Source organism: Choristoneura fumiferana, chromosome 23 (assembly GCF_025370935.1).
Source record: "Choristoneura fumiferana chromosome 23, NRCan_CFum_1, whole genome shotgun sequence".
Lineage (NCBI taxonomy): Eukaryota > Metazoa > Arthropoda > Insecta > Lepidoptera > Tortricidae > Choristoneura > Choristoneura fumiferana.
The window spans coordinates 13,715,473-13,739,726 of NC_133494.1; the positions used below are offsets into that span (position 1 = coordinate 13,715,473).

Below are 24,254 nucleotides of genomic sequence, written 5' to 3' on the forward strand. Positions count from 1 at the left end.
ACGGAGCAGCCGTTGGTGCCGCCGGTGATCGAGAACCACGAGCCGCCGCCGCCCCTGCCCAGAGGTAACGTCAATATTGTCTTTGATGGTCTTTAGAGATAGTTCAGCCAGTTGTCAAAAGATGGCGCCTCACGTTAAAATATTATTTCTAAGAAGCGTTTTCCCAGAAATGAGACCTAGCTCGATCGATATCTCGCTCCCAAAACTTCAATTATAGCAAATTTCATTTAGATCGTAGAACAGTTCTTGAGACCTCAAAACATAGGTTATAAAAAAATGCCTGAAGTTTACGCTATAAATTACTGTAAGGCCAAAAAATTACTGCCTTCTATTTCTAACTACGAAATACAAACGTGTTTTTTTCGATATCCGACACTTGGCCGACTTTTTTTTTAATAGTGTATTGTCTCTAGCTCCACCCCGCCGCCTCCTCCGCGAGAGAGCGCCGAGCAGATCGCGCGGCGCAAGCGCAAAGAAGATTACAAGCTGCGCGAACTGCGGATATTCCTGCGCGACATCTGTCGGAAGCTCGCCTCCAACCGACGCTTCTACAAGTTCACCAAGCCCGTCGATCTGGAAGAGGTAGGGTAGAGACATAACCAATACTAACACTGGGCCATAGGTGACCTCCTGTGATAAGATGGACTCTCACATTCGCTCGATTATGAGAGCACGAATTAGAGGTCAATTTTACTTCTTGCCCTCAAGCGGCAGAACTTGTTAACAGGTTCACAGTCCCGGAAAATCTGCCAGCCGTCTTTTGACACATAATAATGACAATAATGCTCTCATAAAGTTTCGTATTAATTTAAGATACGTCATTGCTATGAGGCACATGTGCCGCATGGTCATACCTACCAGTGGAACCACCCATGAGGCACATGTGCCTCATCGGACTGTGAACCTGTTAACAACTCCATTTCTAAAGTTAATGAAAAGAATGGAAGACAAAATCGTGCACATGTAACAAATGATGAAGAGATTACAGTGAAGAAATGTGAAGTGATCGATGTACAATTGTGTAGTGATACCATGTTGAACAGTGCAGCTACCATGTTGATGTTTAGGGCTTCAAATTGTCATGACTCTACATTTTCATTGGTCTTACTGACATTGTCGTATCTCTTTTCCCAGGTGACAGACTATCTGGATATAATTAAGCAGCCTATGGATCTCGAGACCATGATGACCAAAGTGGACATACACAAATACAACTGCGCCAAAGAGTTTCTGGACGACATTGATCTCATCTGTGCGAATGCACTCGAATACAATCCGGACAGGTCAGTATTGAAGATTTGACGTTTCGCCTCGCGATTCGGTCCGAATCGTACCTATTGGTACGCTTTTTGATTTTGGTTATTGAATCGGAGAACATGTCATGCTTGGCATTATTTTCATCTTTCACAGTGTACCTCATTTTTCTCATACTAATCGGAAAGATTTGCACGTCTGTGTCATGTATTTATGTTTAAGAGTAAGATACGATTTATTTTTTGTAACATTTTTTTCAAATTTTGTGTCTTATGCCAGTACTGTTAAATTATGTTGAAACCTCTTTTTTTCTTCCACATTGCCATGCCGCCATTCAAAGGGCTAGAGGGATGTATAGGTATGGAGATATACAATATACTGCTGTAGTGATCGTAATATATGTACAAGTGTATGAGACGTTATTTATGTAATTTACATCCTCTAACCTTTTGTAAAATATTTTTGTCATATGTATTTTATTGTAGCTTTGAAATATCATGTTGTATAATTAGTTCACGTAGATCAGAAACACAAAATAAATTATAAGAGAAATAGAAATACAACGCGAGCTAAAGAAGACGCCTACTTATAAGGCTAAAGAGCCATATATTTATTTTCCCCGCTCAGTCTGTATGAATCTCTAGTTTAGTTTTTTGATCAAATAACTTTTGTTAAAATTTCCTTTTTATGTATTTATTTGTTTTACTTTTTTCTTTATTTTTTTTAAATACGTGATTTGATTTTGTTATTTAAATTTCTTCTCATCGTAAAATGCTAACTTATTTAATTGATTGAATCAGGCTTTACTTTGCGAAGGTCAATGAACTAAAACAATTACTCTGCACACCCGCGGCCTTTCTATGCAACAAATGTGACGTGTGATGTGTGAGTATGAACTCTGGTTGAGTTCGAAACGCGTCAGCGTAGTGTGGTGGTAGTGATAGTTGGGTTCTTACAGCGTGGAGGTCGAGGAACTGCATGACACACTGTTGCACACACGTGGCTATAGTAAGGTCGCGGGTGAGCAAAGTAATTGGTTATACTCTTAGTTTATTAAAATACAATGTGACATAGCAACGACGTTCCCAACAGAACGTCGTCCGACAAGCAGATACGTCACGAGGCGTGCTCGCTGCGCGATCATGCGCACGCGCTGATCGACGTGGAAATGGACAGCGACTTCGAGCTAGAATGCCAGGAGATCGCGCGGAGGCGCAACGATGAGGGCACTGCCGCTGACAATGATCTGCCTGACTTTATATATACCGCTTCTAACTTGGGTGAGTACTATGACAAAGCACTCGTAACGAGAGTTGCCTTTAGCTTTGGTCTTAATATTTTGTGATTACCATGTACATGTGTTGTATGTTTTTCAATTGTTTTCGTCTTTTCCTTTTCTCTTGTAGGAACCTACATAAATCGACGTAAAAAGTATGTTTAGTCAAATCATTGCACAAAAATAATACTGTATTTGACAACTCTTGAATTTGCTATATCCTATTTCTTCTTCTTCAGCGCGTTTTCGCCCACCGTTGGGCATACGCCTCTCCAGCCTTTCTCCACCCGGATCGACTATCCGTCTCTCTCTTCCAGACGGGTCCTGTCATATCCTGTCAGGTCCTGTAATATCCTATTTAGGCCAATCAAACTATAATTTTTCGAAAAATTAGTTTCCACCGTACTCGAAGTCTTTGTTACGAACAGTGCTGATTTTTTCTGCCATAAAACTGTCATGCAGTTTGGTAGATAATAAAAAAATCACTATTAAAAAAAAACATGTAATCCGCGTTTGCCCAATTCCAGGGTGAGGGCATAACTTTTGTAAGCCAAATAACTACAGTTTTTTGCTTGTAGTTCGAAAACGGTACTCCCGACGGAAATATCACTCCGTTTAATATTAGAGAATGTTAAACTGTGCGTCGAATGAGCCTTGAAAACTTCAAATTCGGTACAGCCTAAATCACAAGTTAGAAAACGTGAAAAGGGTCTGCAGGCTAAGCGAACGAGTGGACTCGGCGATGGATTTAGTCATTCTATCATATGGTTTACTAGCCAACGCCCTTACATACCCTCTGCTTGAGAAGCCATAGTTCAACCCACTAGGCTATGTATGACTGTTTTAACTATGTAGAGTTTATTCGCAGCACGTCTGGACAGCACGACGGAAGGCAAAAACCAGCGGACACCGCTCGATAAGGAATGTGTGAAACGCAAGCGACGACGCATCAACGCCTGGTCGAAGGGGCTCGTCGTCAAACGGCAGAAAACGCAAAAGGTAAATCCTAATAATATTCTAAACCAGGGCTTCCGAACCTTTTGGCAGATATGGGCCACATAGTGAAAAAAAAAAGATAAGCCCGCCTTGTAAGATAATTTTGTACCTATTGTAGGTAAGTACTGTACGTGATATGAAATGGTATGCAAGCGAGTGTAATTTGGATGAGCAAACAAAAGGTTCTATTAAAAATGATTTTTTAACAAATCTTTTTTTTATTTCCTCCAATAGAGTTTTAAAGAGTCGATACTGCAAATCACCGATGAGGAGTCTAAGGAGAACAAGCCTATGATCACTTCGACGCCGATGACCAACGGCGCCTCCAGCTCGGGCTCCGATGACGACGCGCCGCTGCGGCCGCGCGCTGACGACGCGCTGCACCCAACCGGCGCCGCTAACAATCTAAGGGACAGGTGCGTTACCGACACTCGAGGGCTGATCCGGCGTCACATGGTCAAATTCTATGGCCTCCTGGCTATATCCTGGCTGGTTACATTTCGTTGGAACGTTGAATGTTTGCTTATGTTTATCATAATATATCAGTAGATAGTAAAAGAGACTTGTTAGTGTACATTCGGAGGAAGCATTCGGGGAAACATAATTATTGCATTTTAAACGAGTCGATAATAATGTAAGGTTTTGTTGCTACTCAAAATGTCACCAACCAAGGGTTATTAATTATGGCATGTAAGTTACATTACTTTGTAAAATTAGCATGTATACAATCTCTTTGGAGTTGACTGTACGCTGACGCTCGATAACGACGTCCTGGTAATAAAAACATTTTTTTTTTCTAAATTTCAGCCCAGCGAAGTCAACAGAAAAAGCGCCAGCAAAATCATCACCAAAGAAACGAAATTCAGGGCACGAAACATCCAGTAGGGGTGAGTTATGATTAGATGATAGTGGTATGTGACCTATGATAATTTGAACTGACGACATCGCGCCAGTTGCGGGCAAGCGATGGTGCAGGTGGCGTGTTATCGTTCATTGTGGCGTTCTAAAGGGGGAGCTAATTTAGCAGTGGTGTCTTCCGCCTGATGTTGACGATGCTATTATTATTCAGTGGTTATTTGAGTGCATTATTTACAAACAAAACTTCTACGCTCTCCATAACTTTTGAGATTTTTTATATTATTCACCAACGAGATAGACGGATGACCTTAGGGGCTATTGCGAAATTCGAGAATCGAAGTTCGTGTCGTACCGTCGTTCTCACTCTCGTATTAAACAATATAAGCGTCAGCGGGAAGGCAAGATACGAAGTTCGATTCTGGTTAAAGCCACGTGTTCACGGTGGATGCGGGCCGCTTTTAACCGAAGCAACTGGATGTCTGTGAGGGAGGGCTAATATCATGATGACGATAAATTTTTTTTTACAGATCCGGAAAAAGTACTGATAAATAAGACTGAACTAGATAACATTCTATATAAGAACGCGAAAGCCTTGCGCGCTATCGGCCTAGAAGCCTTGTTGGACCTCCACGCTCAGCTGAGTGCGGTACTGCGTCAGTTCTCGCACACGCACGACAGAACCAAGCTGCCGGTCGAGTACCATAACGTGGTCGCCAGGTACGTGCAGCTGAGCAGAAAGTGAACCAAAGTTAAGTCCTGTTGTCATTTATGTCGATGATTTTATAGTTTTGCTAAACAAAAGTTGTCATTTATGTCGATGATTTTCTAGTTTGTGAACAAACTATGTTTTGATTGTTTATTTATTGGTGTCGATACATAAACTTGCCTTAATCTTCAAAAGTTGGTATTGTATTTTGAGATACATATATCAGTTATACAGAGAATACATTACTCTACCAATTTTCATGAATTGAGACGACTTTTTTTATGTATCGACACATTTTTTTTTGATAATTGGTACAACGATATATATAACAAGGAAGATAATTTTGTTGAGCAGTATTTGCAATTCTTCCGATTTTCACACGTCGTCTGCATCTTAAAAATACACCGTGTATATAGACCATAACAATAGGGATATTGACGCCATTAAAAAATAATTCGAAGCCACGGCTCCAGTCAAAAAACGCTTTTTAAGCCCTGAAAACTAGATTAATTTTCGATTTACTGTAAAATTAGATTTTTTGTTGCTTTAAAACAAATAAATAGTTAGTTGATTGAGTTCGCGAACAAATAGCGACTTATGACGTCATAAGTCGCTGTTGCCATTGAAACTATGGGAGAATTGTGTTTTGACAGCTCATAAAAAGTACGTCAGTTGATTGGTGGTGTCAACATCCCTATTCTACCCTTTGGTAAATGTCTCCTGATATTTCGAATTCTAGTAATGCGGAAAAAATATTTGAACCAGTAAACTGCATAGTATTATTTGGCAGTAAGAAGGAAAGAGTCATAAGTGACGTGAATAAGTTACCATTTTGTTTTACATCAAGGGCCCCTTAGTAGTAGCCTTTCCAATAATGGCTTATAAGGCTTGCGTTATGTAATATACTTACATATCAGATGTAATTTTTGACAATTTGACAGATCTGTTTGAAAAAAACGGGGTAGTTTTCGGACTCTTTTCATCTTCTATCAAATATTAGATTCGAAATTAAAATTGTAGGTAGTTGTGTTCAAATTTTGATCGAAATAGATAGTTCGAGATTTAATTTTAAAATAGTATTCATGTTTTATCGTAAATGCACTGCCATTCAAATTGATTTAATTATATTACACAATACATTGTTATTTCATTGACATAAATAACAATAACAACAGGACTTTTAGGCTCGATGGATATCTACGATATAGGAAAACGAAACGTAAGTTTATGTACGTAAGAATTTATATCGATTGTCATTGAGGTTGTAATTTATTGGAGTATTGAAGGGTGTCGTTATACTGGTTGCTCTAAGCATGTTTCTAATTCGTTTTTGTGTAATGTGGTGCGACATTCCGTTAAAATATTTTGTTAAATAAAAATACGTACACGCTTTCTTGTGGATAACGCTAGGGTAAATTGACAATTACTGACCACCTTTCAATAATTGGCCACAATAGAATTCATTATAGTATAAGGTGGCCAGTTATCGAAGGGTGGCCTGTTATTGACAGCTTGTACTAAAAATGATCTCTGTTTATTAGGTGACTCTATTCATTTTTAGTGTAAGGTGGCCAGTAATTGACGATTTACCCTAAACGCTCCCTCATCACAGTCTATTCACACCTGCTGAAATACAAGGAATTCATTGGTACTCGTGGGCAATGCATTTGTCAGATTTATAAAAAAAAATTGTGTCATAATGTGAATGGCTTCATTTCTGCATATGGGGTCAAATGTCATCTGCTGTGACAGAAACAGAATTAGTTGACAAACCACGGAGTCTTGCGGCTAATTTTGAAGAAGAAATCGCTAATTTGAAGCCAGATGTTTTGCGCATCAATTTGTGGACATCAACTCCGGAGCTGGTCGTTTGAGGGAATGTTATAAATTATGCATCCTACATTAAAATAATAAATATAAAAACAGATTTTTTTATCAATTTTAACAAAATGGTAGTCGATTCACATTATGACATTACTTTGACGCCACTTTGTATAAAGCGTGTATTTAAAAATGTTATGTATCTAACCCGCGCACGAACTGATCTATATGTGAAGAGACAGAATCGTTAGAATAATCGGAATAGAAAAAAGTAAGAGGAAATGTCATACATAAGTCCTGAGGCCTTAAGGTGCGGCCACATGCAGTCGCTCGACGCACGTTTCGAGCGTCACATCTGGTCACGTGATATATTCTCGTAGCGACAAAGCTGAAAATGTCTATCGCTGAAAAAAGACTTCTTCAATTTCGGCAAAAAAAAACACTTTTTTGTTGTTTTCATTCACTCCAATTTCTTTTATTTGCGCTGTCACGACTGCTACTAATTGAGATTCGGAAATCAGCTTCCAAAAGCAAGGTCATTCCTGCACCTTGACGCTGCTGTTTGATCGTTGGCGACTATATCTTTTGAACCGGTAGCATAATTAGAAATCTACGGCAGCGGTATATCATTGAGTCTTATACAGTTATGTAAATAATGTATACAATGAGCTGCCACCTAGCATAGAAATGCGGAAAGATAATTGACAGGCGTTTATAAAAAAAGCAGCCGATAGATGTCTCTTAATTATTGCATAGTAAAATGAACTCTATGCGAAAGCGTTTAGATTGAACACCACTAAATACATAGCTACGGATGCTACTCGAATTGTGAAATTCAAATTTAATAGCGAAATTGACTTATTTATGACCAGCGAGTCTCGTTGATATGCCATTTCCTCTAGTTTTTTTCTATGCCGCGCTGCAGATTTATTTACATAATGCGGGAAATACATGCGTTACTTACATACAGTTGCGGCCGCGCAGTGTAACGCAACTCGCATGATATTTTTCGCACCGTGTAAAAGAGGCTTAGTTTTGGAAGAATTTATTTTCATTCCAATGACATTTAAAATTAATGAATTGAAATATCTAGTGGAGACTACTCACTATTAAAAGAAAAAACCGGCCAAGTGCGAGTCGGACTCGCGCACCGAGGGCTCCGTATTATTATTATTATCGTACGGCCTTTCAAATACAAGTCCTGCGTTTCTTATAAAACTAAATGTAAATTATTTAACCGAGGTACAAATATTTTCATTACCTTTTCGCAATTTTTCCTATATCTTGAGAGAAAGGGTGTTGACAGACAGACAGACGGACAGTAAAGTGATCCTGTAAGGCTTCCGTTTTTTCCTTTTGAGGTACGGAACCTTAAAAGTAAAGTTCACTTAGTAAGTTTATCGATTTTGATATATGTACGAGCTTCTTAAAACGAGTAACGATATTCATTTCAAATATTTACTTTAAATGTTAGTGAAATGGAAATAAGCCCTTTTACAGCCAGACAGTTTCATTTTAATATTTAGATGTGGGTGATCTTAAATTATTATAAACACTGCCTAAGCACTAATTAAGTATTAATAAGTGTTAAACGAATCGTAAGAAAATCCTACTAACCATTCCTAATTAGCCAAATTATAAGTGAAGCGTAAGTGAATTGATTCTAAGCTTGTTTTAAGTAGTAAACTCGATTGTAACCTAAAAAAAATCGCTACACCGTACCATATAATAATCTCCAACGTCTCATACACAAAGACATAGGAGTTCCATAAGCTGTCTTTACGCTTTAAAGGCTGACTAGAATTATAAAAAACCTCGCCACTATTGCGGAAAACCAATAGAACTAATTTCTTGCACTGGTAACACTAAATTTCATCATCTGCCTATTGCTGTCAAAGTTAAACGTTGTTTGCGCGTGGTATTTTTAAGAAGTGTTATTTTGTGTTTGCGTGCCTTAAAATGCTGAAGATTATCCATAGCCTTGGAAGGAAAATAATTCACAATGTATAAAAGTATTTTTCATAGCAAAAGTCCGAGGGATAAGAAAATATTCCTTCAAATAACATCACTGACACCATTGTATAGTAAGTGTAAAGAATGTTGCAATATAAAACGTAGGATTCGATTTGTAGCATTCGAACATGGCGGATGTAGACAATATCTAATTTTGCTATTTCAGTTCGGCGATTAACCTTAAAAGTGAACAGTGATCACAAAATTCTATATTTCTCTCGTGTCTGACATTTTTTAATGCGCAAGTTGTGTCCACGTGGTTTCTGGAATTTTACTATCAAGTTGCAAAAACAACAACCACCGTACAACGTCTCACTCAAAGAGAGTTTACTTTGACACTGGCGAAACTGTCCTATTAATTAGGACAGTAAAGCCATATTTTAAAGGAGAAGAATATAAAACGTAGAAGTGCTGCCCTCGCGTCAGGTTTTTTTATATTCCTGGTCAGCCTTTACGGGTTCATACGCATTTGTACTCCGTATAGCAGCCATTTTCAAAATGTGCTTCACGGAGAGCTCCGCAGAAGTTCTGTCCATAATCTTAATAAATAGTATGAAGCCGTTAGTGAAAACGGCGCAACTGCGTCGTAGTTATAATATTGCAGTTGAGTTTTGTTCTATTTTAGGGTTAAAGATTGCAGTATGAAAAAGTGAAAACTTTAGGTTAGAATTCGGTTTAGGTACTTTATCTTTAGACTTGTTAGAATCAATTCACTTCAACGCTATTGTCTATCTCGCTCGCTATACCGTTGTCAGAGGGACGGGGAATCATTGTTGAATTCAACATACGGTGAAAAATATCAATGTAATAACCTCAGTAAATGTAGCTAGAGCAGTAAATAAGTACCAAATTACAGTTTTTTTTTTGTATTACAAATCCGAACCGGTTTAATCATGTGAATTCTTGTGAAACTCACTCTAGCTCTAAACTAGGCAAGTTGAGACAAGTGTACTCAATTTATGCCTCGTTGGATTCATGTAGAGCTAACAGAAATAACTTAAAAAAAAATACAAAAATATGATCTTAAATGTTGTATCTATAAGCTGCCAAGTTTAGGGCTAGAGGAGTCTGTTTGCATGTTACATAGCTCAGATTCATTTGATAAGTATATAAAGTAACTTATTCGAGAACACAGAAAAACTTCGTTGTGAGTACTGATCACTGAGCTTGTGCACACTAGCGTTTTTGCCGGCGGTTTCTCGGCGGAGCCAGAACGCGGCGCGCACGCGGCGTACACGCGCGCGATATCCGCGATTATTCGCCTGCGTGCCTATCGCATGGACGCGCGATTAAGCCACGTACCTGCGTTCGCGTCCGCGGCGCCGCGCAGGACGCTGCGATTAAGCCACGTACGCAGCGTCTATGCGCGCGCAAGCTGCACAAAGTGTGCACAAGCTCTCAAGTTAGTGTGTATGATTGTTTTCAATTACCAAGCCCAGTCTCATTTTCGTGATGTATTCTGTGTTCTCGTTGTTGGTAGAAATTTAAAAAGAAAAATTAGTCCATTTATTGCTTTAGTTATATTTTACAGTACAGTGTATTATATATAGGTTAGGTCGTATCCAAATAGTTTGCCCACTGCTCTGTGATATATAGTGGAGATGTAAGGTGTAACTAATTATAATCAATCGCTTATATTTTAAATTCATTGCTCAGCATCGCCTGGCTCTTTGTCACTACCGTAAAATATTAATATTTCATTGACATTTAAATGTATCAGTTTATATTAAATTTATACCACTGTGACAGTAAGGATATTATTAAGTTTCTAGTTTTGTACTTTTTGATTTGTAATCATATTTTCACCACTTATTAATAAACAGAAATAAAGTCACTACTTTCAAAAAAACCCGTATCTCAAATCAATATGTAAACTTAAGTAAATCTTGAAGTGAACATAGGAAATTTCACTTAGTAAGATTGTAGATTGTGAGATACGCGCTGTTTTAGAAATATCACACGTTTTCTTGAATCGTGGTCACTTTAGTTAACATTTACATATAAAAATATTTCAAACGATTTGGCTTCTTAGGCTAACAATGATTTCGGTATTTAAATTTAGTGACCGAATAATTTAATTAGCAAAATTATTTAACTTAATTACGGATTGAATAACTTTAATTAATGAGTGTTTATTATTTAGACTAATAATCGATTCTGGCGATATTTCAAGGTTTAGTTCTTAAAATGAGTAAGGTTTAGTGAAACGCGTATTTAAATTGTTAAAAACTACTTTTTTTATATTTGGAAGCTAGAAGACACGTTGGTCTTCATGCTGTTGTTACTTAAAGAACGAGTCATAGTACCGAAAAAGACATTCAGCCGAAATGACTTAGCAAATATTGTAGTAAAATATGTCGGGTTAAATCTATGCGAAAATCACAAAGTAACAGATTGCCTGAATGTCCTATCCTGTACTAAATAATCTAACTTCTGCACTGAAATACGTTAGTGAGTATTATTAATTGTATGAGTATTGATTTCGATATGATTTTAAAACGGAACACGGTTCTAATCATTTCAGGCCTACGCTAGCTAACGCGGGTGCACGGAGCGGGCGCACGCTTGCGGGTGTGGGTGCAGGTACAGTCCGTTGCCGCGTGCAGTTATCGCTGCTCATAGGTACTTACTATTTTTCAAAATGCGTCCACCCGCTCCGTGCAAAACGCGTCAGCGAAGGCCCTTATAGTTGAAATATCCTGGGTGCTGATTTGAAAATTTATTTGTAAATTTTCATTCATTTTGATTGCTGTTGTACTTATGGAAAGTCTCGAGTGGCTTGTTTCAGAGTGCAGTTTGAAATCTTAGTTTATTATCTTTGGAAAGTTGTTTTCTTTTTGTAACTATTAGATTCGATGGTCCATGAAATGAACAAAATAGGCTCATTGGAATTACCCACGAATCATTCGGAGAGATCGTGGAAGTAGGTAGGTATTTATTTAATTGTATTTTATTTATTGACGATGCTGTATTCATTGATGTTTTTTATATTAGATAACATTTACGATACAAATTAAATTGTTCTCAATACACAGTAGAGACGAAGTCATTTTTTTCATAAATCAATACACTTTCTTTCGATAATTTGTTATGAAAATCGCATAGGTAGGTACTTAATGTATCCGAACAATTCGTTCTTGTAATTTTGTATTAATAATTATTTATTTGGTAATTAAACAATGTTATGAGTACTTTGTAACTTAACAGTTATTACTTCTGCAGGTTGTTGATAATAATGAAATGAACTTAGTAGTTGTAGAGGTAATAATGGTTAGGCGAGTCCTATGTCAAATAACTTTAAAGCAGTGTGATATTGAAGGAATAAACGCAACAATATGTAGCGAAATACAAAAAAATAGTTACCTCGTTCCGCATAGGAATAAAATACATTATAATAATAGAACGATACGAATTACAGGAAAAGCCATAGATTATATCACAATCCGTAAACGTTTTGAATCTGTTATGTAAAAAATATGGCATTGATTTTGTAGTTCTAATCTGTCCTGTTATTTTTTGATTGGTGCCATATTTTTTGCGTACGGATTGTTATAAACGATTCTGCTTGCATTTGCTCAATTGCGAGTATGTTCTTTTGTTAACACTGTATCCACCGTTAGTGTATAATTTTGTATGTATAAAAATTATATTTAATGAAACTGAATATAAAAGGGTACGATTTCATGTGATATCAGTTTGTTGTTTTATTTCTGCGATACGGTTGGAACGCGAGTCGTTTTCACCTTTGCCGCTCAATACAGTCAAAGGCATAAATATGTCTTAGTGTCAAATATACACCGACCATAACTTTGGGCCTATGCAGAGCAGTGGTACTTATATACGGCCCCCAGCCTATTGGGAGGGTGCAAAGTACTAGGTGGGGGTGATTAAATCTATCGCAGCGCTCATAGTGGCCAAAAGTAGAAATAGATCTGGCTCTGTCATCTGTCATACTCATATGAATCTGTCATTAACAAAGCAATTTGTATAGACTTTAACTACCTAATTTTAGAATAGATGATGATGCGAGATTGAACTATTGAACACTGTCCTTGTTTTGTTCTTAATTCCTCTACATCTCGGACATGTCCAGCAACAGTTTTCCTTATGAAACAGTTTGTGGTTGAAATTTTATATTGAGTGATACTCACAAAACCGGTCTTCAAAATGAGTATCATTTTGATCTGAAAACGATATTTAATTTATTACTAGCGATATAAGAACAATTATATAATTTTACTTTTATTCCAAGAAACCCTTTATCTTTTTGTTTTACAGTAAAAGTCATGAAATATACACACTTTTTGAATAAATTTTACTTACCTCATTTAATTTTAATGACCAAAAATGAATTCACAACCTTTTGTCCACCCAAATCATGGTATCACAGTAATTTTGTATTAAAAATTAATACGTTATAGGTTTGATTTTTGTCACAATGTCGCGATGAAATTTCAAAACGTCAAGAGCATCAGAGCCATAAAAGTTTCGGACGCTAGGTGGCGCTGATGTCGTGCACAGAGCCAATATAAAGGCTGGGATGATGATGATGATGATCGACCTTATGGTTAGTGGCATAAAGGTATATTTAGATATTTTTGAAGTCTTGGTAAGGGGCGTTCAAGTAATACGTAACGCAATTTTTGAAGATTTTTGAACCTCCCTCCCCCCCTTGTAACGCGCCGTAACATTCGTCTGTATCCTCCCTACCCCTTTTTTTCTTTTTAGCTTTCTTTAGCCGTTTTCCAAGTTGGTATTTTTTGGCACAGTCACATGCACACTGACAACCCAGTAAGAGCATTTAAAGTATAAAAGCATATAAAGTATTTTTATTTATTTATAGGCCAAGAACAACAACTGATGCGAATTTCCCACTATTGAGGACATTAAAGTATGTACTTAGATTAGATTTTTAGAAAAATATGGCTCTGTCCATTGGAGGACAATTTTGCCAGTTTCTAGTAGGTTTTGCCGTTGTACGGTAAAAAAATTCTAGAAAACGAAATATGAGAGGTAATGGTGGATGAACGATGACAGCGCGAATATAGTATGTACTTGTTACAAAAAACTAGAGGAAATGAATGGTACGTCACCGAGACACGCTCAGCATAACTTCAAGTGATACCCTAATTTCGTCTTTGAATTTGCTAAATGCGAAAGGATCAATATTCAATGTGGAAGGATACACTTACACACGCATAAACGTTTTTTCACGTTTTTTTTCTGCAATCTTTCCGCTATCCCACGCTAGATGTCAGCACGTTGTATGTAATGTAGTACATATTATTATGTAGTAGTACATACCTGTATGCCACTGGTTTAGTATTTACTTTTCTTGTGTAAAAGCTCCAATCCAGATTTCAAAGTGCAAATGTGACATGTGAGCATTTCCGGTGACAATGCTTTCGGTTCAAACCGGGACTTGAGACATTTCCTCTTGTATTTTTCCCCCATCTCTGGTGGAAACGGAGCCTTAGTCTTCTAACACGGTACTAGTACTAGGTATTTCGACTGATACTATAATATTTGTGAACGTATATGTGGTCGCTATATGCACTATGCCAGGAAAAGGGCTAATTACTGTAATGAAAGCATGATGATTTCTAGACCACTTAGATTGTTTATGCTAAGACGCGGATCCGGCGTCTATTGGAAGGTTTGTGAAGTGTATAAAAGTATAAAATAAACAACGAAGCGGGATTTAATATTTTATTTTTTACAATTTATTTACGTCGGTGATCGTAAACGAATTTTACTACAACGCTCCATCATTTCAATTTAAATTACACGATAGAATGATACTAGAACATAAATATTTTTTCGTATTATTTAAGATCAAATAGACAATCTTTTTTACATCCTAATGTAACGATATCATTTAATTTAATTTGTCATTATATTAAGCAAAAATACAACAAATTAAATTACAGAATTAATATTTAATTATAATCTTTATCGGGTAGAACAATTATCTAAACGCTAAATCATTGCAATTACAATTTATAAATAGTCGTAACAAAAATGAAGGAACTAATTATTTGAATCTACTAAATTATTACAATCACATGTTTATGAACTAAAAATAATTATTTCGTTATATATTATCTTTACGTCCTTACATTTGGCTCCTGGTGACCTCGCTGTACATTTTTTTTACATCGAAATTGTGCCGGAAATGTGAAGTGCAGTTCGTGATAAACAGGAAGTAATTATAAGCAAACAACAAGTACTTTAAACAATTGATGTAACTCGGAAGGACTTATTACTGTAGGATAACTTATTCAAGTTTAGTAGGCGACGCTGGCAGTTCAGTCAGCTCCGTGAACACTGGACAGTTAAAACATCTACTTAACCACAGAACATATCATTAACAAATAACAAAACTTACTTAAAACGTTTCAATTAAAAACTTTAACAAAATCACTCTTAATACTGCTGAATTTGTACGAATTAGGTAAATAATGTTCGACAACTCAATGTACAACCACCACTAGCAATAAAAATACAAAAAAAAATTATATATCGTTTTTATTATTTAGATAAATGTCATGTTTGCTCGTACAAAGGGGTGACTTTGAAAAATAGGAACTTAAATGCTGTCATAATTCAAGCATATATTGAAGGAAATGGCTCTTTAGAACTATTGGAAATTGTAATGAGCAATGACAGTTCTAAAAAAAATTATATGTAAAAAATTATAACAGTAGCCATTAGTTTTGAAATTCATCTCTTCAATTCAAAATGACAGTGGTTTCTTAATTAAAAAAAATACTTTGCAATATTGTGTCTTCAAACTGCTACCAAAAACGATAAGACACATGGAGTTGAATTGTATTTGTTGAAGATTTTTTGGCACAATAATTTAACATCGCCTCGATCCCGAGTGTTAGCTAAAACATTAATTTCATCAGACAGCGACTTATTTCATTACCTTACTTTAAATTTACAAATTATTACATGTGAACAAACAAGCGGCCGGGTAAACGAAACGGTAACATAGTCAGCTAGGGGAGAAAAAGCAATAAAAATCTGTTCTGTAAAACTATATGTATTCAAATATATAAATGTAATTCGTTTATAATTATATAAAATCCCTGTAACGATAATATTGTTATATGACGTGACACTAGTGTACCTACGGTGTCTCGAGATTCAGCTGCAGAGTTACTGTGATTATGTAATTTACAGTCGTTATACAAAATAGAGTCGTAAATAGTGTTCAGTCTTGTCGGTATTGAGGTCGCGGGCCGGAGTCCCGCCCTCGCTGCTTCAACGGATTACTACCCCGATATCTACATGGCGCGTGCGGCAGGGATGCTTCCAGATATACATGTCACGTATCAACGGAAAGGTACACAAACAAACTGTACGTATATACACGAGTCTATCTAATCACGTGGTAAATCTAATTATGAAATCATCGGTATACAATTATCTAAAGCCAGGTAGGACCGAGTCTCGTTTAATTCTAACTTCATTATTACATATTCACTAAAATCTTGAAAAGCTCCTTTTGATTTGAACATTGAGTGCAGATACTTTTATTTGTCTAACCTGGCGCGCATGTCTTCTGCGCGGCGAGGCGGGTCGCGACAGCCGCGGTAGCTCGAGGCAGCGGCGTCTGTAGCCCATGTAGCGCCCGTGTGCAATTATTACTTTACCGCCATCTAGGAAGCGCGCGGTCAAAATAGAATTGGTACAAAGTGCCGCGGTCGGCGCCCCTAACATCGCTGCGCCCGTGTGCAACGCACACCCTGCACTATAGGTAAAGACGCCTCTGGCTCGAGGGACCATGTCGGCGCGTGCCAGATCATAACCTAGCCCCGGCCGTCGACTAGATCGCGGGACCCGACTGCGCCCGCGCGCCGCCACCGTTCACTGTAATCACTTCACTAATACTACAACAATTACAAATACGCTACTATTTACCATTTTAGACACCGAATGTCTCCTTGTTAATGGCTAATTTTTATTCATATCCCATTAATTTATTTATCAATTAATATTTACATTAAAATGGTTTATCATCGAATATAACTATCATTACGAAATATTTTACAAACTTTGGTGAATCGCAAAAGTGAACTCGCACATGTAACACGATATCTACAGGGCTCGTCTAAAGGGTAGAGCGGTCGGAATAAATACAAAAGGTAACGTAGAGAAAATTCACCGCGAGTACTCGTAACAGCGCGAACAACGCAGGGTAAGTCGTTAACGTAAACGGAATGTCAACAACAGAGCTCTACGGCCGCGGACGACTAACGATAACAATCACAACACCTTTCATACTTATTGCACTCCTTCGGAATAATAAATTATCGCTATCACTTATACGCGATCTCATATACTTTACAATATTAACACATCTTTAAATATAAATTTAACTAATTTAAAACTGGACGTCGCTAGCCGCGAGCTCGAGATCGGGAGCGGCCGCGGCGCCGCCGGCCGGGCCGCGGACTACAAACAAACTGTTTTAAAAGCTACATAAAATGTTTATTCAAAGTTTGGAGGTTCACACGTCGGAAATGAGATAGCTGCAACAAAACACGTCACAACTTTTAAAACAGCTGTCGCGGTCGGGTGGCGTGCGGGCTTGCGGACGGCGGGGCGCGCTAGTCCTGTCCGTTGTGGTGTAGCAGCGCGCGGTGCGCGTCAGGCGGGTGTGGCTGCAGCGGCGGCGGCGCGCGATACGCCTCGCCCTCCTCGTCGGCGGAGTTCTCCTTGGAGCGGTCGCTCTTGCAGTCTTCTTCCTTAGCCACCTGCGCGAGCGAGTCCAGCGCCATCGGCATGGCCTGATACAGCTCGCGCGCTTTGTCCCCCGGCGGCAGTAAGTGCAGCATGTTGAGTGGCATCGGGAAGCCGGGCGGGAACTCGGGGTAGAACCCTTGCGTGAACGGATTGAACATGGGGCTGGAGGCGATGTCGGGCTCCGAGCTGGCGGGCCGCTGCGCCGCGTGCTCGTCCTTGTCGTGCTTGCCGGGCGGGTGGTTGTTGTTGTTATTTCCCGAGTGCATGCCGAGCCCGTCGAGCGGCCCGCCGATGCAGTCCTTCCGTAGCTGCTCTAGCTTCAGACTCTTGCCGTATTTGCCGCGCACGTACATCAGCAGCGAGTTGTATGGGATGCCGAAGATGCGCGACGCCTGGCTCGTCGTCATCTTTTTGTTCCACACGTGCTGGAGTGCTTCGGTCAATTCCGCGTTGGTCCACGAGCGGGGCGGGCCGCCGCGCGGTGCGCTGTGCTGCCCCTTCGGTCGCCCTGCCGAACGATACAAAATAAATAAAAGGTTCGTGTTTGTTAAACAAAACGTTTCGGTAATTAGAGGTACATGGTGAGTTTGGGGTAAGTTACTGCGGATTGCAGCGTGCACGACACATGCCGTGTGCGGGGCTGCATTACCCGAATGCACCGACTGCTTCTATCTAATAACCGTGTTTTGGCGGAGCAATAACTCGGAGCCGCGACACACGGCAATGAGCGGTTGGCGACACGGCGGATTCGTCGTTAATTCGCGGCGGCACGCGACTATTAGCCGGCTAAAAGAACGGCGGGCATGCATGTGCGGCGATGTCGCGCGTAACTTTATGCTTTTATAATTCCCGCGGAGCACGTTAACTCGATTCCGATCAGATAATGCGAGGGACTCGGATTACAACCGGAATGATATTTTTATTATGGAAATTAGTTTTCTTTTAATAGAGTTCGGGGGTCACGCGATCGGGCTAAATTAAAGACGTCTTCGATTTAAACGGGTTGCGTTTATGCAGACGTGTATGAGTGTGGAGCGAGCGATGGGCGGTGAGATCGATCGCTATTGTGGAGAGGAGCATTCAGGCACACGCTGCAGTCCGCGATACGCTATCAGATCGTCTTAATAAACATTGGCCGGGAGACAAAGGACGTTTAGCATGTAGCCGTGTGTGCGCCACGAACTTCGTCACTATTATTGCAGCGCGCTTTGTTCGCCGGCGAGGCGGGCCTTTGACGGAGTAATCTCGATGTTACCGTAGATTTAGCAGATTTGAATTTGTTTACTTTCAACGCTGATTTTAAATAGAAAGTATTAGCATGCCACTTCTCTATAATACGACGTCGAAATTCGGGTAGCGAGTTAACGGCACATTTTGGCACGAGATTGGATTTCTACTTTGCTTTGCTTCACCAAACTTGTTAGATCCTAGTGTACCTATTTTATATTTCTCGGTATATTCTCAGTATTCTTAGATGATTGATAAGAATCAGCATGAAATAAAATAACTGACAGAGGGTTTCTTGACCGATGAAATATCGCTAGATGGCGTTAGTATTGACAGGTCCGTTTGACGTTACAGTCTTGCTTGTGATTGGCTCATTTAGTTAGTTAGTTTTTTTTATATGGCTCTGTCAATCGAAGGACAACTTTTCCAGTGTTTAGTAGGTTTTGCCGTTGTACAATTAAAAAATTCTAAAAAGCGAAACATGCATGAGAGGTATGTACCATCAGCCAAATAAGTGGTCTATCAATTTTTTAACAAGTTCCTATCAAATTAATATGGTCACTAAAGTCGAACTTTCAAGTTGACAGACACGTTTTTTGGCATTGTTTTATGACATGCAAACGATTATCAACTTTAGGGTGGTAGACCACATATTTGGCTGATGGTACCTAATGTTGGATGAATGATTTTTTGTTTACTGAATCTAACCAATCACAATCACAAACGTGACGCAAATGTGAAAGTTGTCAAACAGACATCACGATATTAGCACGAACTAGTCTTTCAAATAAATCTGAGGATTTCTTTCACAGGCTTATACTTCGTTTTTTTCTATCTTGACGAGTTTTATTGAAAAACGTTTATAAAAACAGTAACTATTACTTATAATACCAAAATAATGTAAATGATCATATGACTTGCTATTTGTTACATATTTGCACAACACAAGCTTAACACAAGCTTTGCTAAGCTTACTTTGGGACTAGGTCAATTGGTGTGAATTGTCCCGTGATACTTTTATTTTTTATTTATTTTCTGTGACTTATTTTTCAAAAGTGATTTTCAATAAAAAGACTCGTCAAGATCGCTTGCCTTCTTTCTAATGCTAAAAAAAACGAAGTGTAGGTAGTTGGCGCTAGTAGGAACTACACAGAATACACCTACTTGTCTTTTAAAATCTCTATGAGCAAAATGAGTGGATCCATTACAACATATTGACCAACATTATAGGTTGATCATGTACAGTCGCCATCAGATATTTCGGAGCGACCAAGGTGGTCAAAAAAATCGATACATGAACTTTAATACCTTAATAATAGAGTGCATGTTCTGATATTTTTGACCACCTTGGCCGCTCCGAAATATCTGATGGCGACTGTACGCCATTTCCAGAAATTGACCGTTTTAGTTCAAGGATACATTCTTAAAACTCAAAGAACAGCGATAAAATTGTCATTTGAAAATAATAATAGGGAATATTACTGCAATTTTCTGCCGCCAGAGTGCAGCACTAGCACAAAACCGTAAACAGTTTTTTGAGTATCTTAAATGCCATATTATCATATTATTTTAATAAAAAAAATTATAGCTCTATCGTTACTATCAATGTAAATATCATGTTATTTTGTTACTTATAAATATTATCATGATTTCTATAAGTACCTATTAATACTCTTTGGTCATGATCTGTAATGGCTACAAAATATAAAGAGAACTGACGTTGTCATGGCGGTTTGCGCTAGTGCCGCCCCCTGAGCAGAGCTTTGCCTATATAATATGCCCTATTGGTAAGGGAATAACGTACCTATTGGAAACTTACATTTCTTTTTGACGTTCGTGAATAGTTGCGCGTCGAGCGGCGGCGCTCGGTGCTCCACGTCCATCAGGGGATACATTTTGTCCATGCCTGGGGGAAACAGGCCCAGGGGGGAATCGATGCCGAACACTGGAACAAGACAAACATAGGTTAAGGTCTATGTAAGTCTATTACAATGAGTCTCTGTCGGTGCAACTCGTCACCGCTGTTAACATTTAATGTACAGTCGAACCATTATTATGATTTCTGACCCACCGTAGAAAACGTTCTCACAGTAAGTGTCAAAGGTTCCACAGTGGGTCACGATCCAGTTGGTTCAAGTGTACCTACCTACACTTAAACTATACTTGAAAGGTTTAGGAAATTAACTAAATGTAAATAAAAACAACATCAATATTGGTGTCTCAAATATTGAAATTCCCCCATTAAACTATCTAAACATTTACATTTCTGTATTGAAATACATTAGTCTAGTTTGTAGTATTACAATGATAAATACCTAAGTAAAATGTTTAAAATCCTTAATTGTGCCAAATGTAGCAGCTGAAGTTTGTTTACATTTAGTTAATTACCTAAATCTTTGAACAAAATCGTTCGAAACTTAAGTACATTAAAGGATCGACCTTCTTTTTTTTCTTTCTCATTTGAATGTTCAGGCAAATAAAAAAACCGACGAGCCCCGAGCGACAGTAACATTGTGGTCAAACTGTTCCTACAGTCACCAGCATTAATATCTGCCACAGCGGAGCGTGCAAAAATATCTGACTTATCCTACCCCCTAGAAATAGAGCCGTATCAGATATTTATGCACGCTTGGTTGTGTCAGATATTGGTGCTGGTGACTGTACCTACGATGCCTAATATTTAATGCGAAGTTGTTTAATAGGTATTTTAAATGGACGATACAAAACCGATACAAAACGATAAGGGTTCGGGAGATACGGGTTCGAATCCCGGCCGGGGCAGATATTTGTATGAATAATACGAATGTTTGTTCTCGGGTCTTGGATGTTTAATATGTATTTAAGTATGTATTTATCCATATAAGTATGTTTATCCGTTGCCTAGTGTCCATAGTACAAGTTTTGCTTAGTTTGGGACTAGGTAAATTGGTGTCAAGTGTCCCATGATATTTATTTATTTATAAAAATCCTGAAGAGCCACTGGCGGTTTCTGTTTATTGTAACTTAATCCTACTACATGTATATTATCCTTATTCTAATATTGTTTCTTACCAATGCTATCACGTCACGTTCCTAGGAATTCAAGTCAAAACAAATGCGAACCACGCACACAATTAAGTAAACAATTCCTGTGATTTTTTTTGGCCGAGAGAAAAGGGCGCGTTGCCATCTTTGTTAAATATAAGTATAAAGTGGCCATAAGTTGAAATGAAATGAAAATGAAAATGAAAAATGAAAACTGTTTAATTACTTTAAACTGAAGTCTATTTGACGTCAGTGATTGGAACTTCCTAGTAGGTATGCAAACCTGTGTCAGGAAGCCCCGCTCCTCCATAGCAACAAGTCTCAAACTAGAGATATTTATAAGGTGAATATCTAAATAATTACATTTTCTTTTTGGTACTCATTAAGTTGAGTTTGTACTTTCATCACTTTCAAGTCAAAGGTATAACGTCGGATTTATATTTGCGTGACGTATCGTGCCGTGTCACGTTAGAACGGAATCGGTTACATACAATTAATATGGTGAGATTTACATATATTCTGACGCAATGTGTTGTGATGGCTTGTGTTGTCTTTCTATCTCATTATGATGCGTCACCACACGTCATACAAATGTGTGACTTCTACCGGGTGGGCCCTGTAACAGGAGCAAAAAATTAAAACCCAGGTTCTGCTAATCAAATGGAACTACTTTAGTTCTGCAACTTTCTAAAATTAAGTAATTTTGTCATTATGTTTATTCCAAACAAATTAAATGGTATTTTCAATGTACGGCATCCAAAAGCCAACATGACATCGCTTAGTCACGTAACAAAATGACGGATTTCGCAATACATTGCTTGTCAAATTAAACTTTAAACCATAATAAAAATAATAATACAAGATATTTTAAAAAGCTGTAGAACTAAATTAGCTCAAGATGAAGAGTGAAAGCTGTGGTTTAATTTTTTGCTCCTGTTACAGGGCCCACCTTGTATATATTATGTTGGTTATTAAATAGTCTGCTGTCACTTGCATAAAACGGCTAGAAACACGAAGGCAGTCAAAACACGAAAACTTATTCCTATGACATTTCCAAGCAGATCGTGGAAAAGCTGCTTTGTATATTAAATAAATATCTATTTATTGGCGAATATAAAATAGTAACTAACTTCAAAATATAATTGGATAACTTCATCACCTCGGTGTCCCAGTAAACAAAGTAATGAATTAGCCTGTACAATTTTGCTAATAAATTATCTAAATACAAACTGATACGTTTATAAAGGCGCGCAAGTGAAAGGTGTTTGGTCCCGCTACTCACCGATAGATGGCGCTACGAGTCTTGTTCACGCTCGCTTTTATGCGCTACGAGCTACTAGTTTATTATCAGTTTTACTGTCCTAGAAGTACAAGAGATATATTCTCGAATGACATTAATTTCGTTCTTTAATAACGGATTTTCCAACATTATCGTTATTAATACATACGCTTTTATTTTAACGGTAAATGAGTATCTACGGTAGGTAAGTATGCAAGTAATTTGGTAGAGTCGATAAAATACTTAAAAATTACTTAATATCAGATTATTTCTTAATTGCAATATGCAATTTACTTTATTAAGTAATTAAAAAAACTTCCCATATATTCTTATTAGGGTTCTGTGTCCATCAGACTCAATTACAAAGCAGAAATGTCTGTCTGGCACAGGGTTGTATCTTTTGAACCGTAATTATGTACACACTAAAAATGTCTAAATAATGTAAATTAATAACTGCTATAAAAACAAATATCTAATAATAAAAGTTCAAAACTAAAAATATTAAAAAATGACAGTCAAAATCAATGTTTGTTGATCGATTATTATCGCATGGTCATTTTAAAGCATTCGAAATTATTCATAATTCATATATTTAATTGATACATTTTTAGAAAACTGAATCACTTATCTTTTCGCTACATTGTGTGTAAAAATATTAATCGCTTTTAAAAAGGGAATTCAATTAGACCACTTAGAAGTAAAAGATTAATTACTTTGGCTATTGTAATAAATGTTATTCGCATATGGCCCGGGCTCGATAAACCCGTTTCTGGCGACAGTTTCTGAGACATATTAATTATTAACACACTTAATTAATATAGTAGGTATGGATATAGACAAATATCAAGTATTAGTAATATTAAACTGTGGCGATATTGCATATAATTACTAGAAAGATTTGTTTCAATTAGGTATATTATTGCGCAAGAAATTAGCTTTATATTTGGAAAGCAGTTGCGTATATTAACAGGTTTTTTTTATAAAGTTAATGATAAATAACGACACTTTCATTTTAACATCAATGTAGAATTCTTAATCATAAATTT

The 24,254-nt window shown here is 37.8% G+C and overlaps 2 protein-coding genes across 5 annotated transcripts in view; one reads left to right on the forward strand and one right to left on the reverse strand.

The window, feature by feature from the left end:
- Positions 1-6,531, forward strand: part of LOC141441137 (ATPase family AAA domain-containing protein 2B-like) — a 6,747-nt gene extending 216 nt beyond the window's left edge. Inside the window, exons 2-8 of the mRNA XM_074105823.1 lie at positions 414-582; positions 1,135-1,283; positions 2,347-2,534; positions 3,399-3,529; positions 3,761-3,942; positions 4,334-4,413; positions 4,912-6,531. Of these exons, the coding sequence (XP_073961924.1) occupies positions 414-582; positions 1,135-1,283; positions 2,347-2,534; positions 3,399-3,529; positions 3,761-3,942; positions 4,334-4,413; positions 4,912-5,126 (1,114 nt within the window). The 3' untranslated portion in view covers positions 5,127-6,531. The remainder of the gene's footprint in view (positions 1-413; positions 583-1,134; positions 1,284-2,346; positions 2,535-3,398; positions 3,530-3,760; positions 3,943-4,333; positions 4,414-4,911) is intronic.
- A 9,425-nt stretch (positions 6,532-15,956) lies between these two features.
- Positions 15,957-24,254, reverse strand: part of LOC141440873 (protein jim lovell-like) — a 31,249-nt gene continuing 22,951 nt past the window's right edge. For 2 of the 4 annotated variants that reach the window (XM_074105453.1, XM_074105451.1), the window contains 2 exons: positions 20,725-20,850; positions 15,957-18,186 (listed from right to left, as the gene is read on the reverse strand). In XM_074105453.1, the coding sequence (XP_073961554.1) occupies positions 17,543-18,186; positions 20,725-20,850 (770 nt within the window). In that variant the 3' untranslated portion in view covers positions 15,957-17,542. Of the gene's footprint in view, positions 18,187-20,709; positions 20,851-24,254 lie in introns of all 4 variants that reach the window. The other 2 variants (XM_074105452.1, XM_074105450.1) reach the window with 1 other exon arrangement.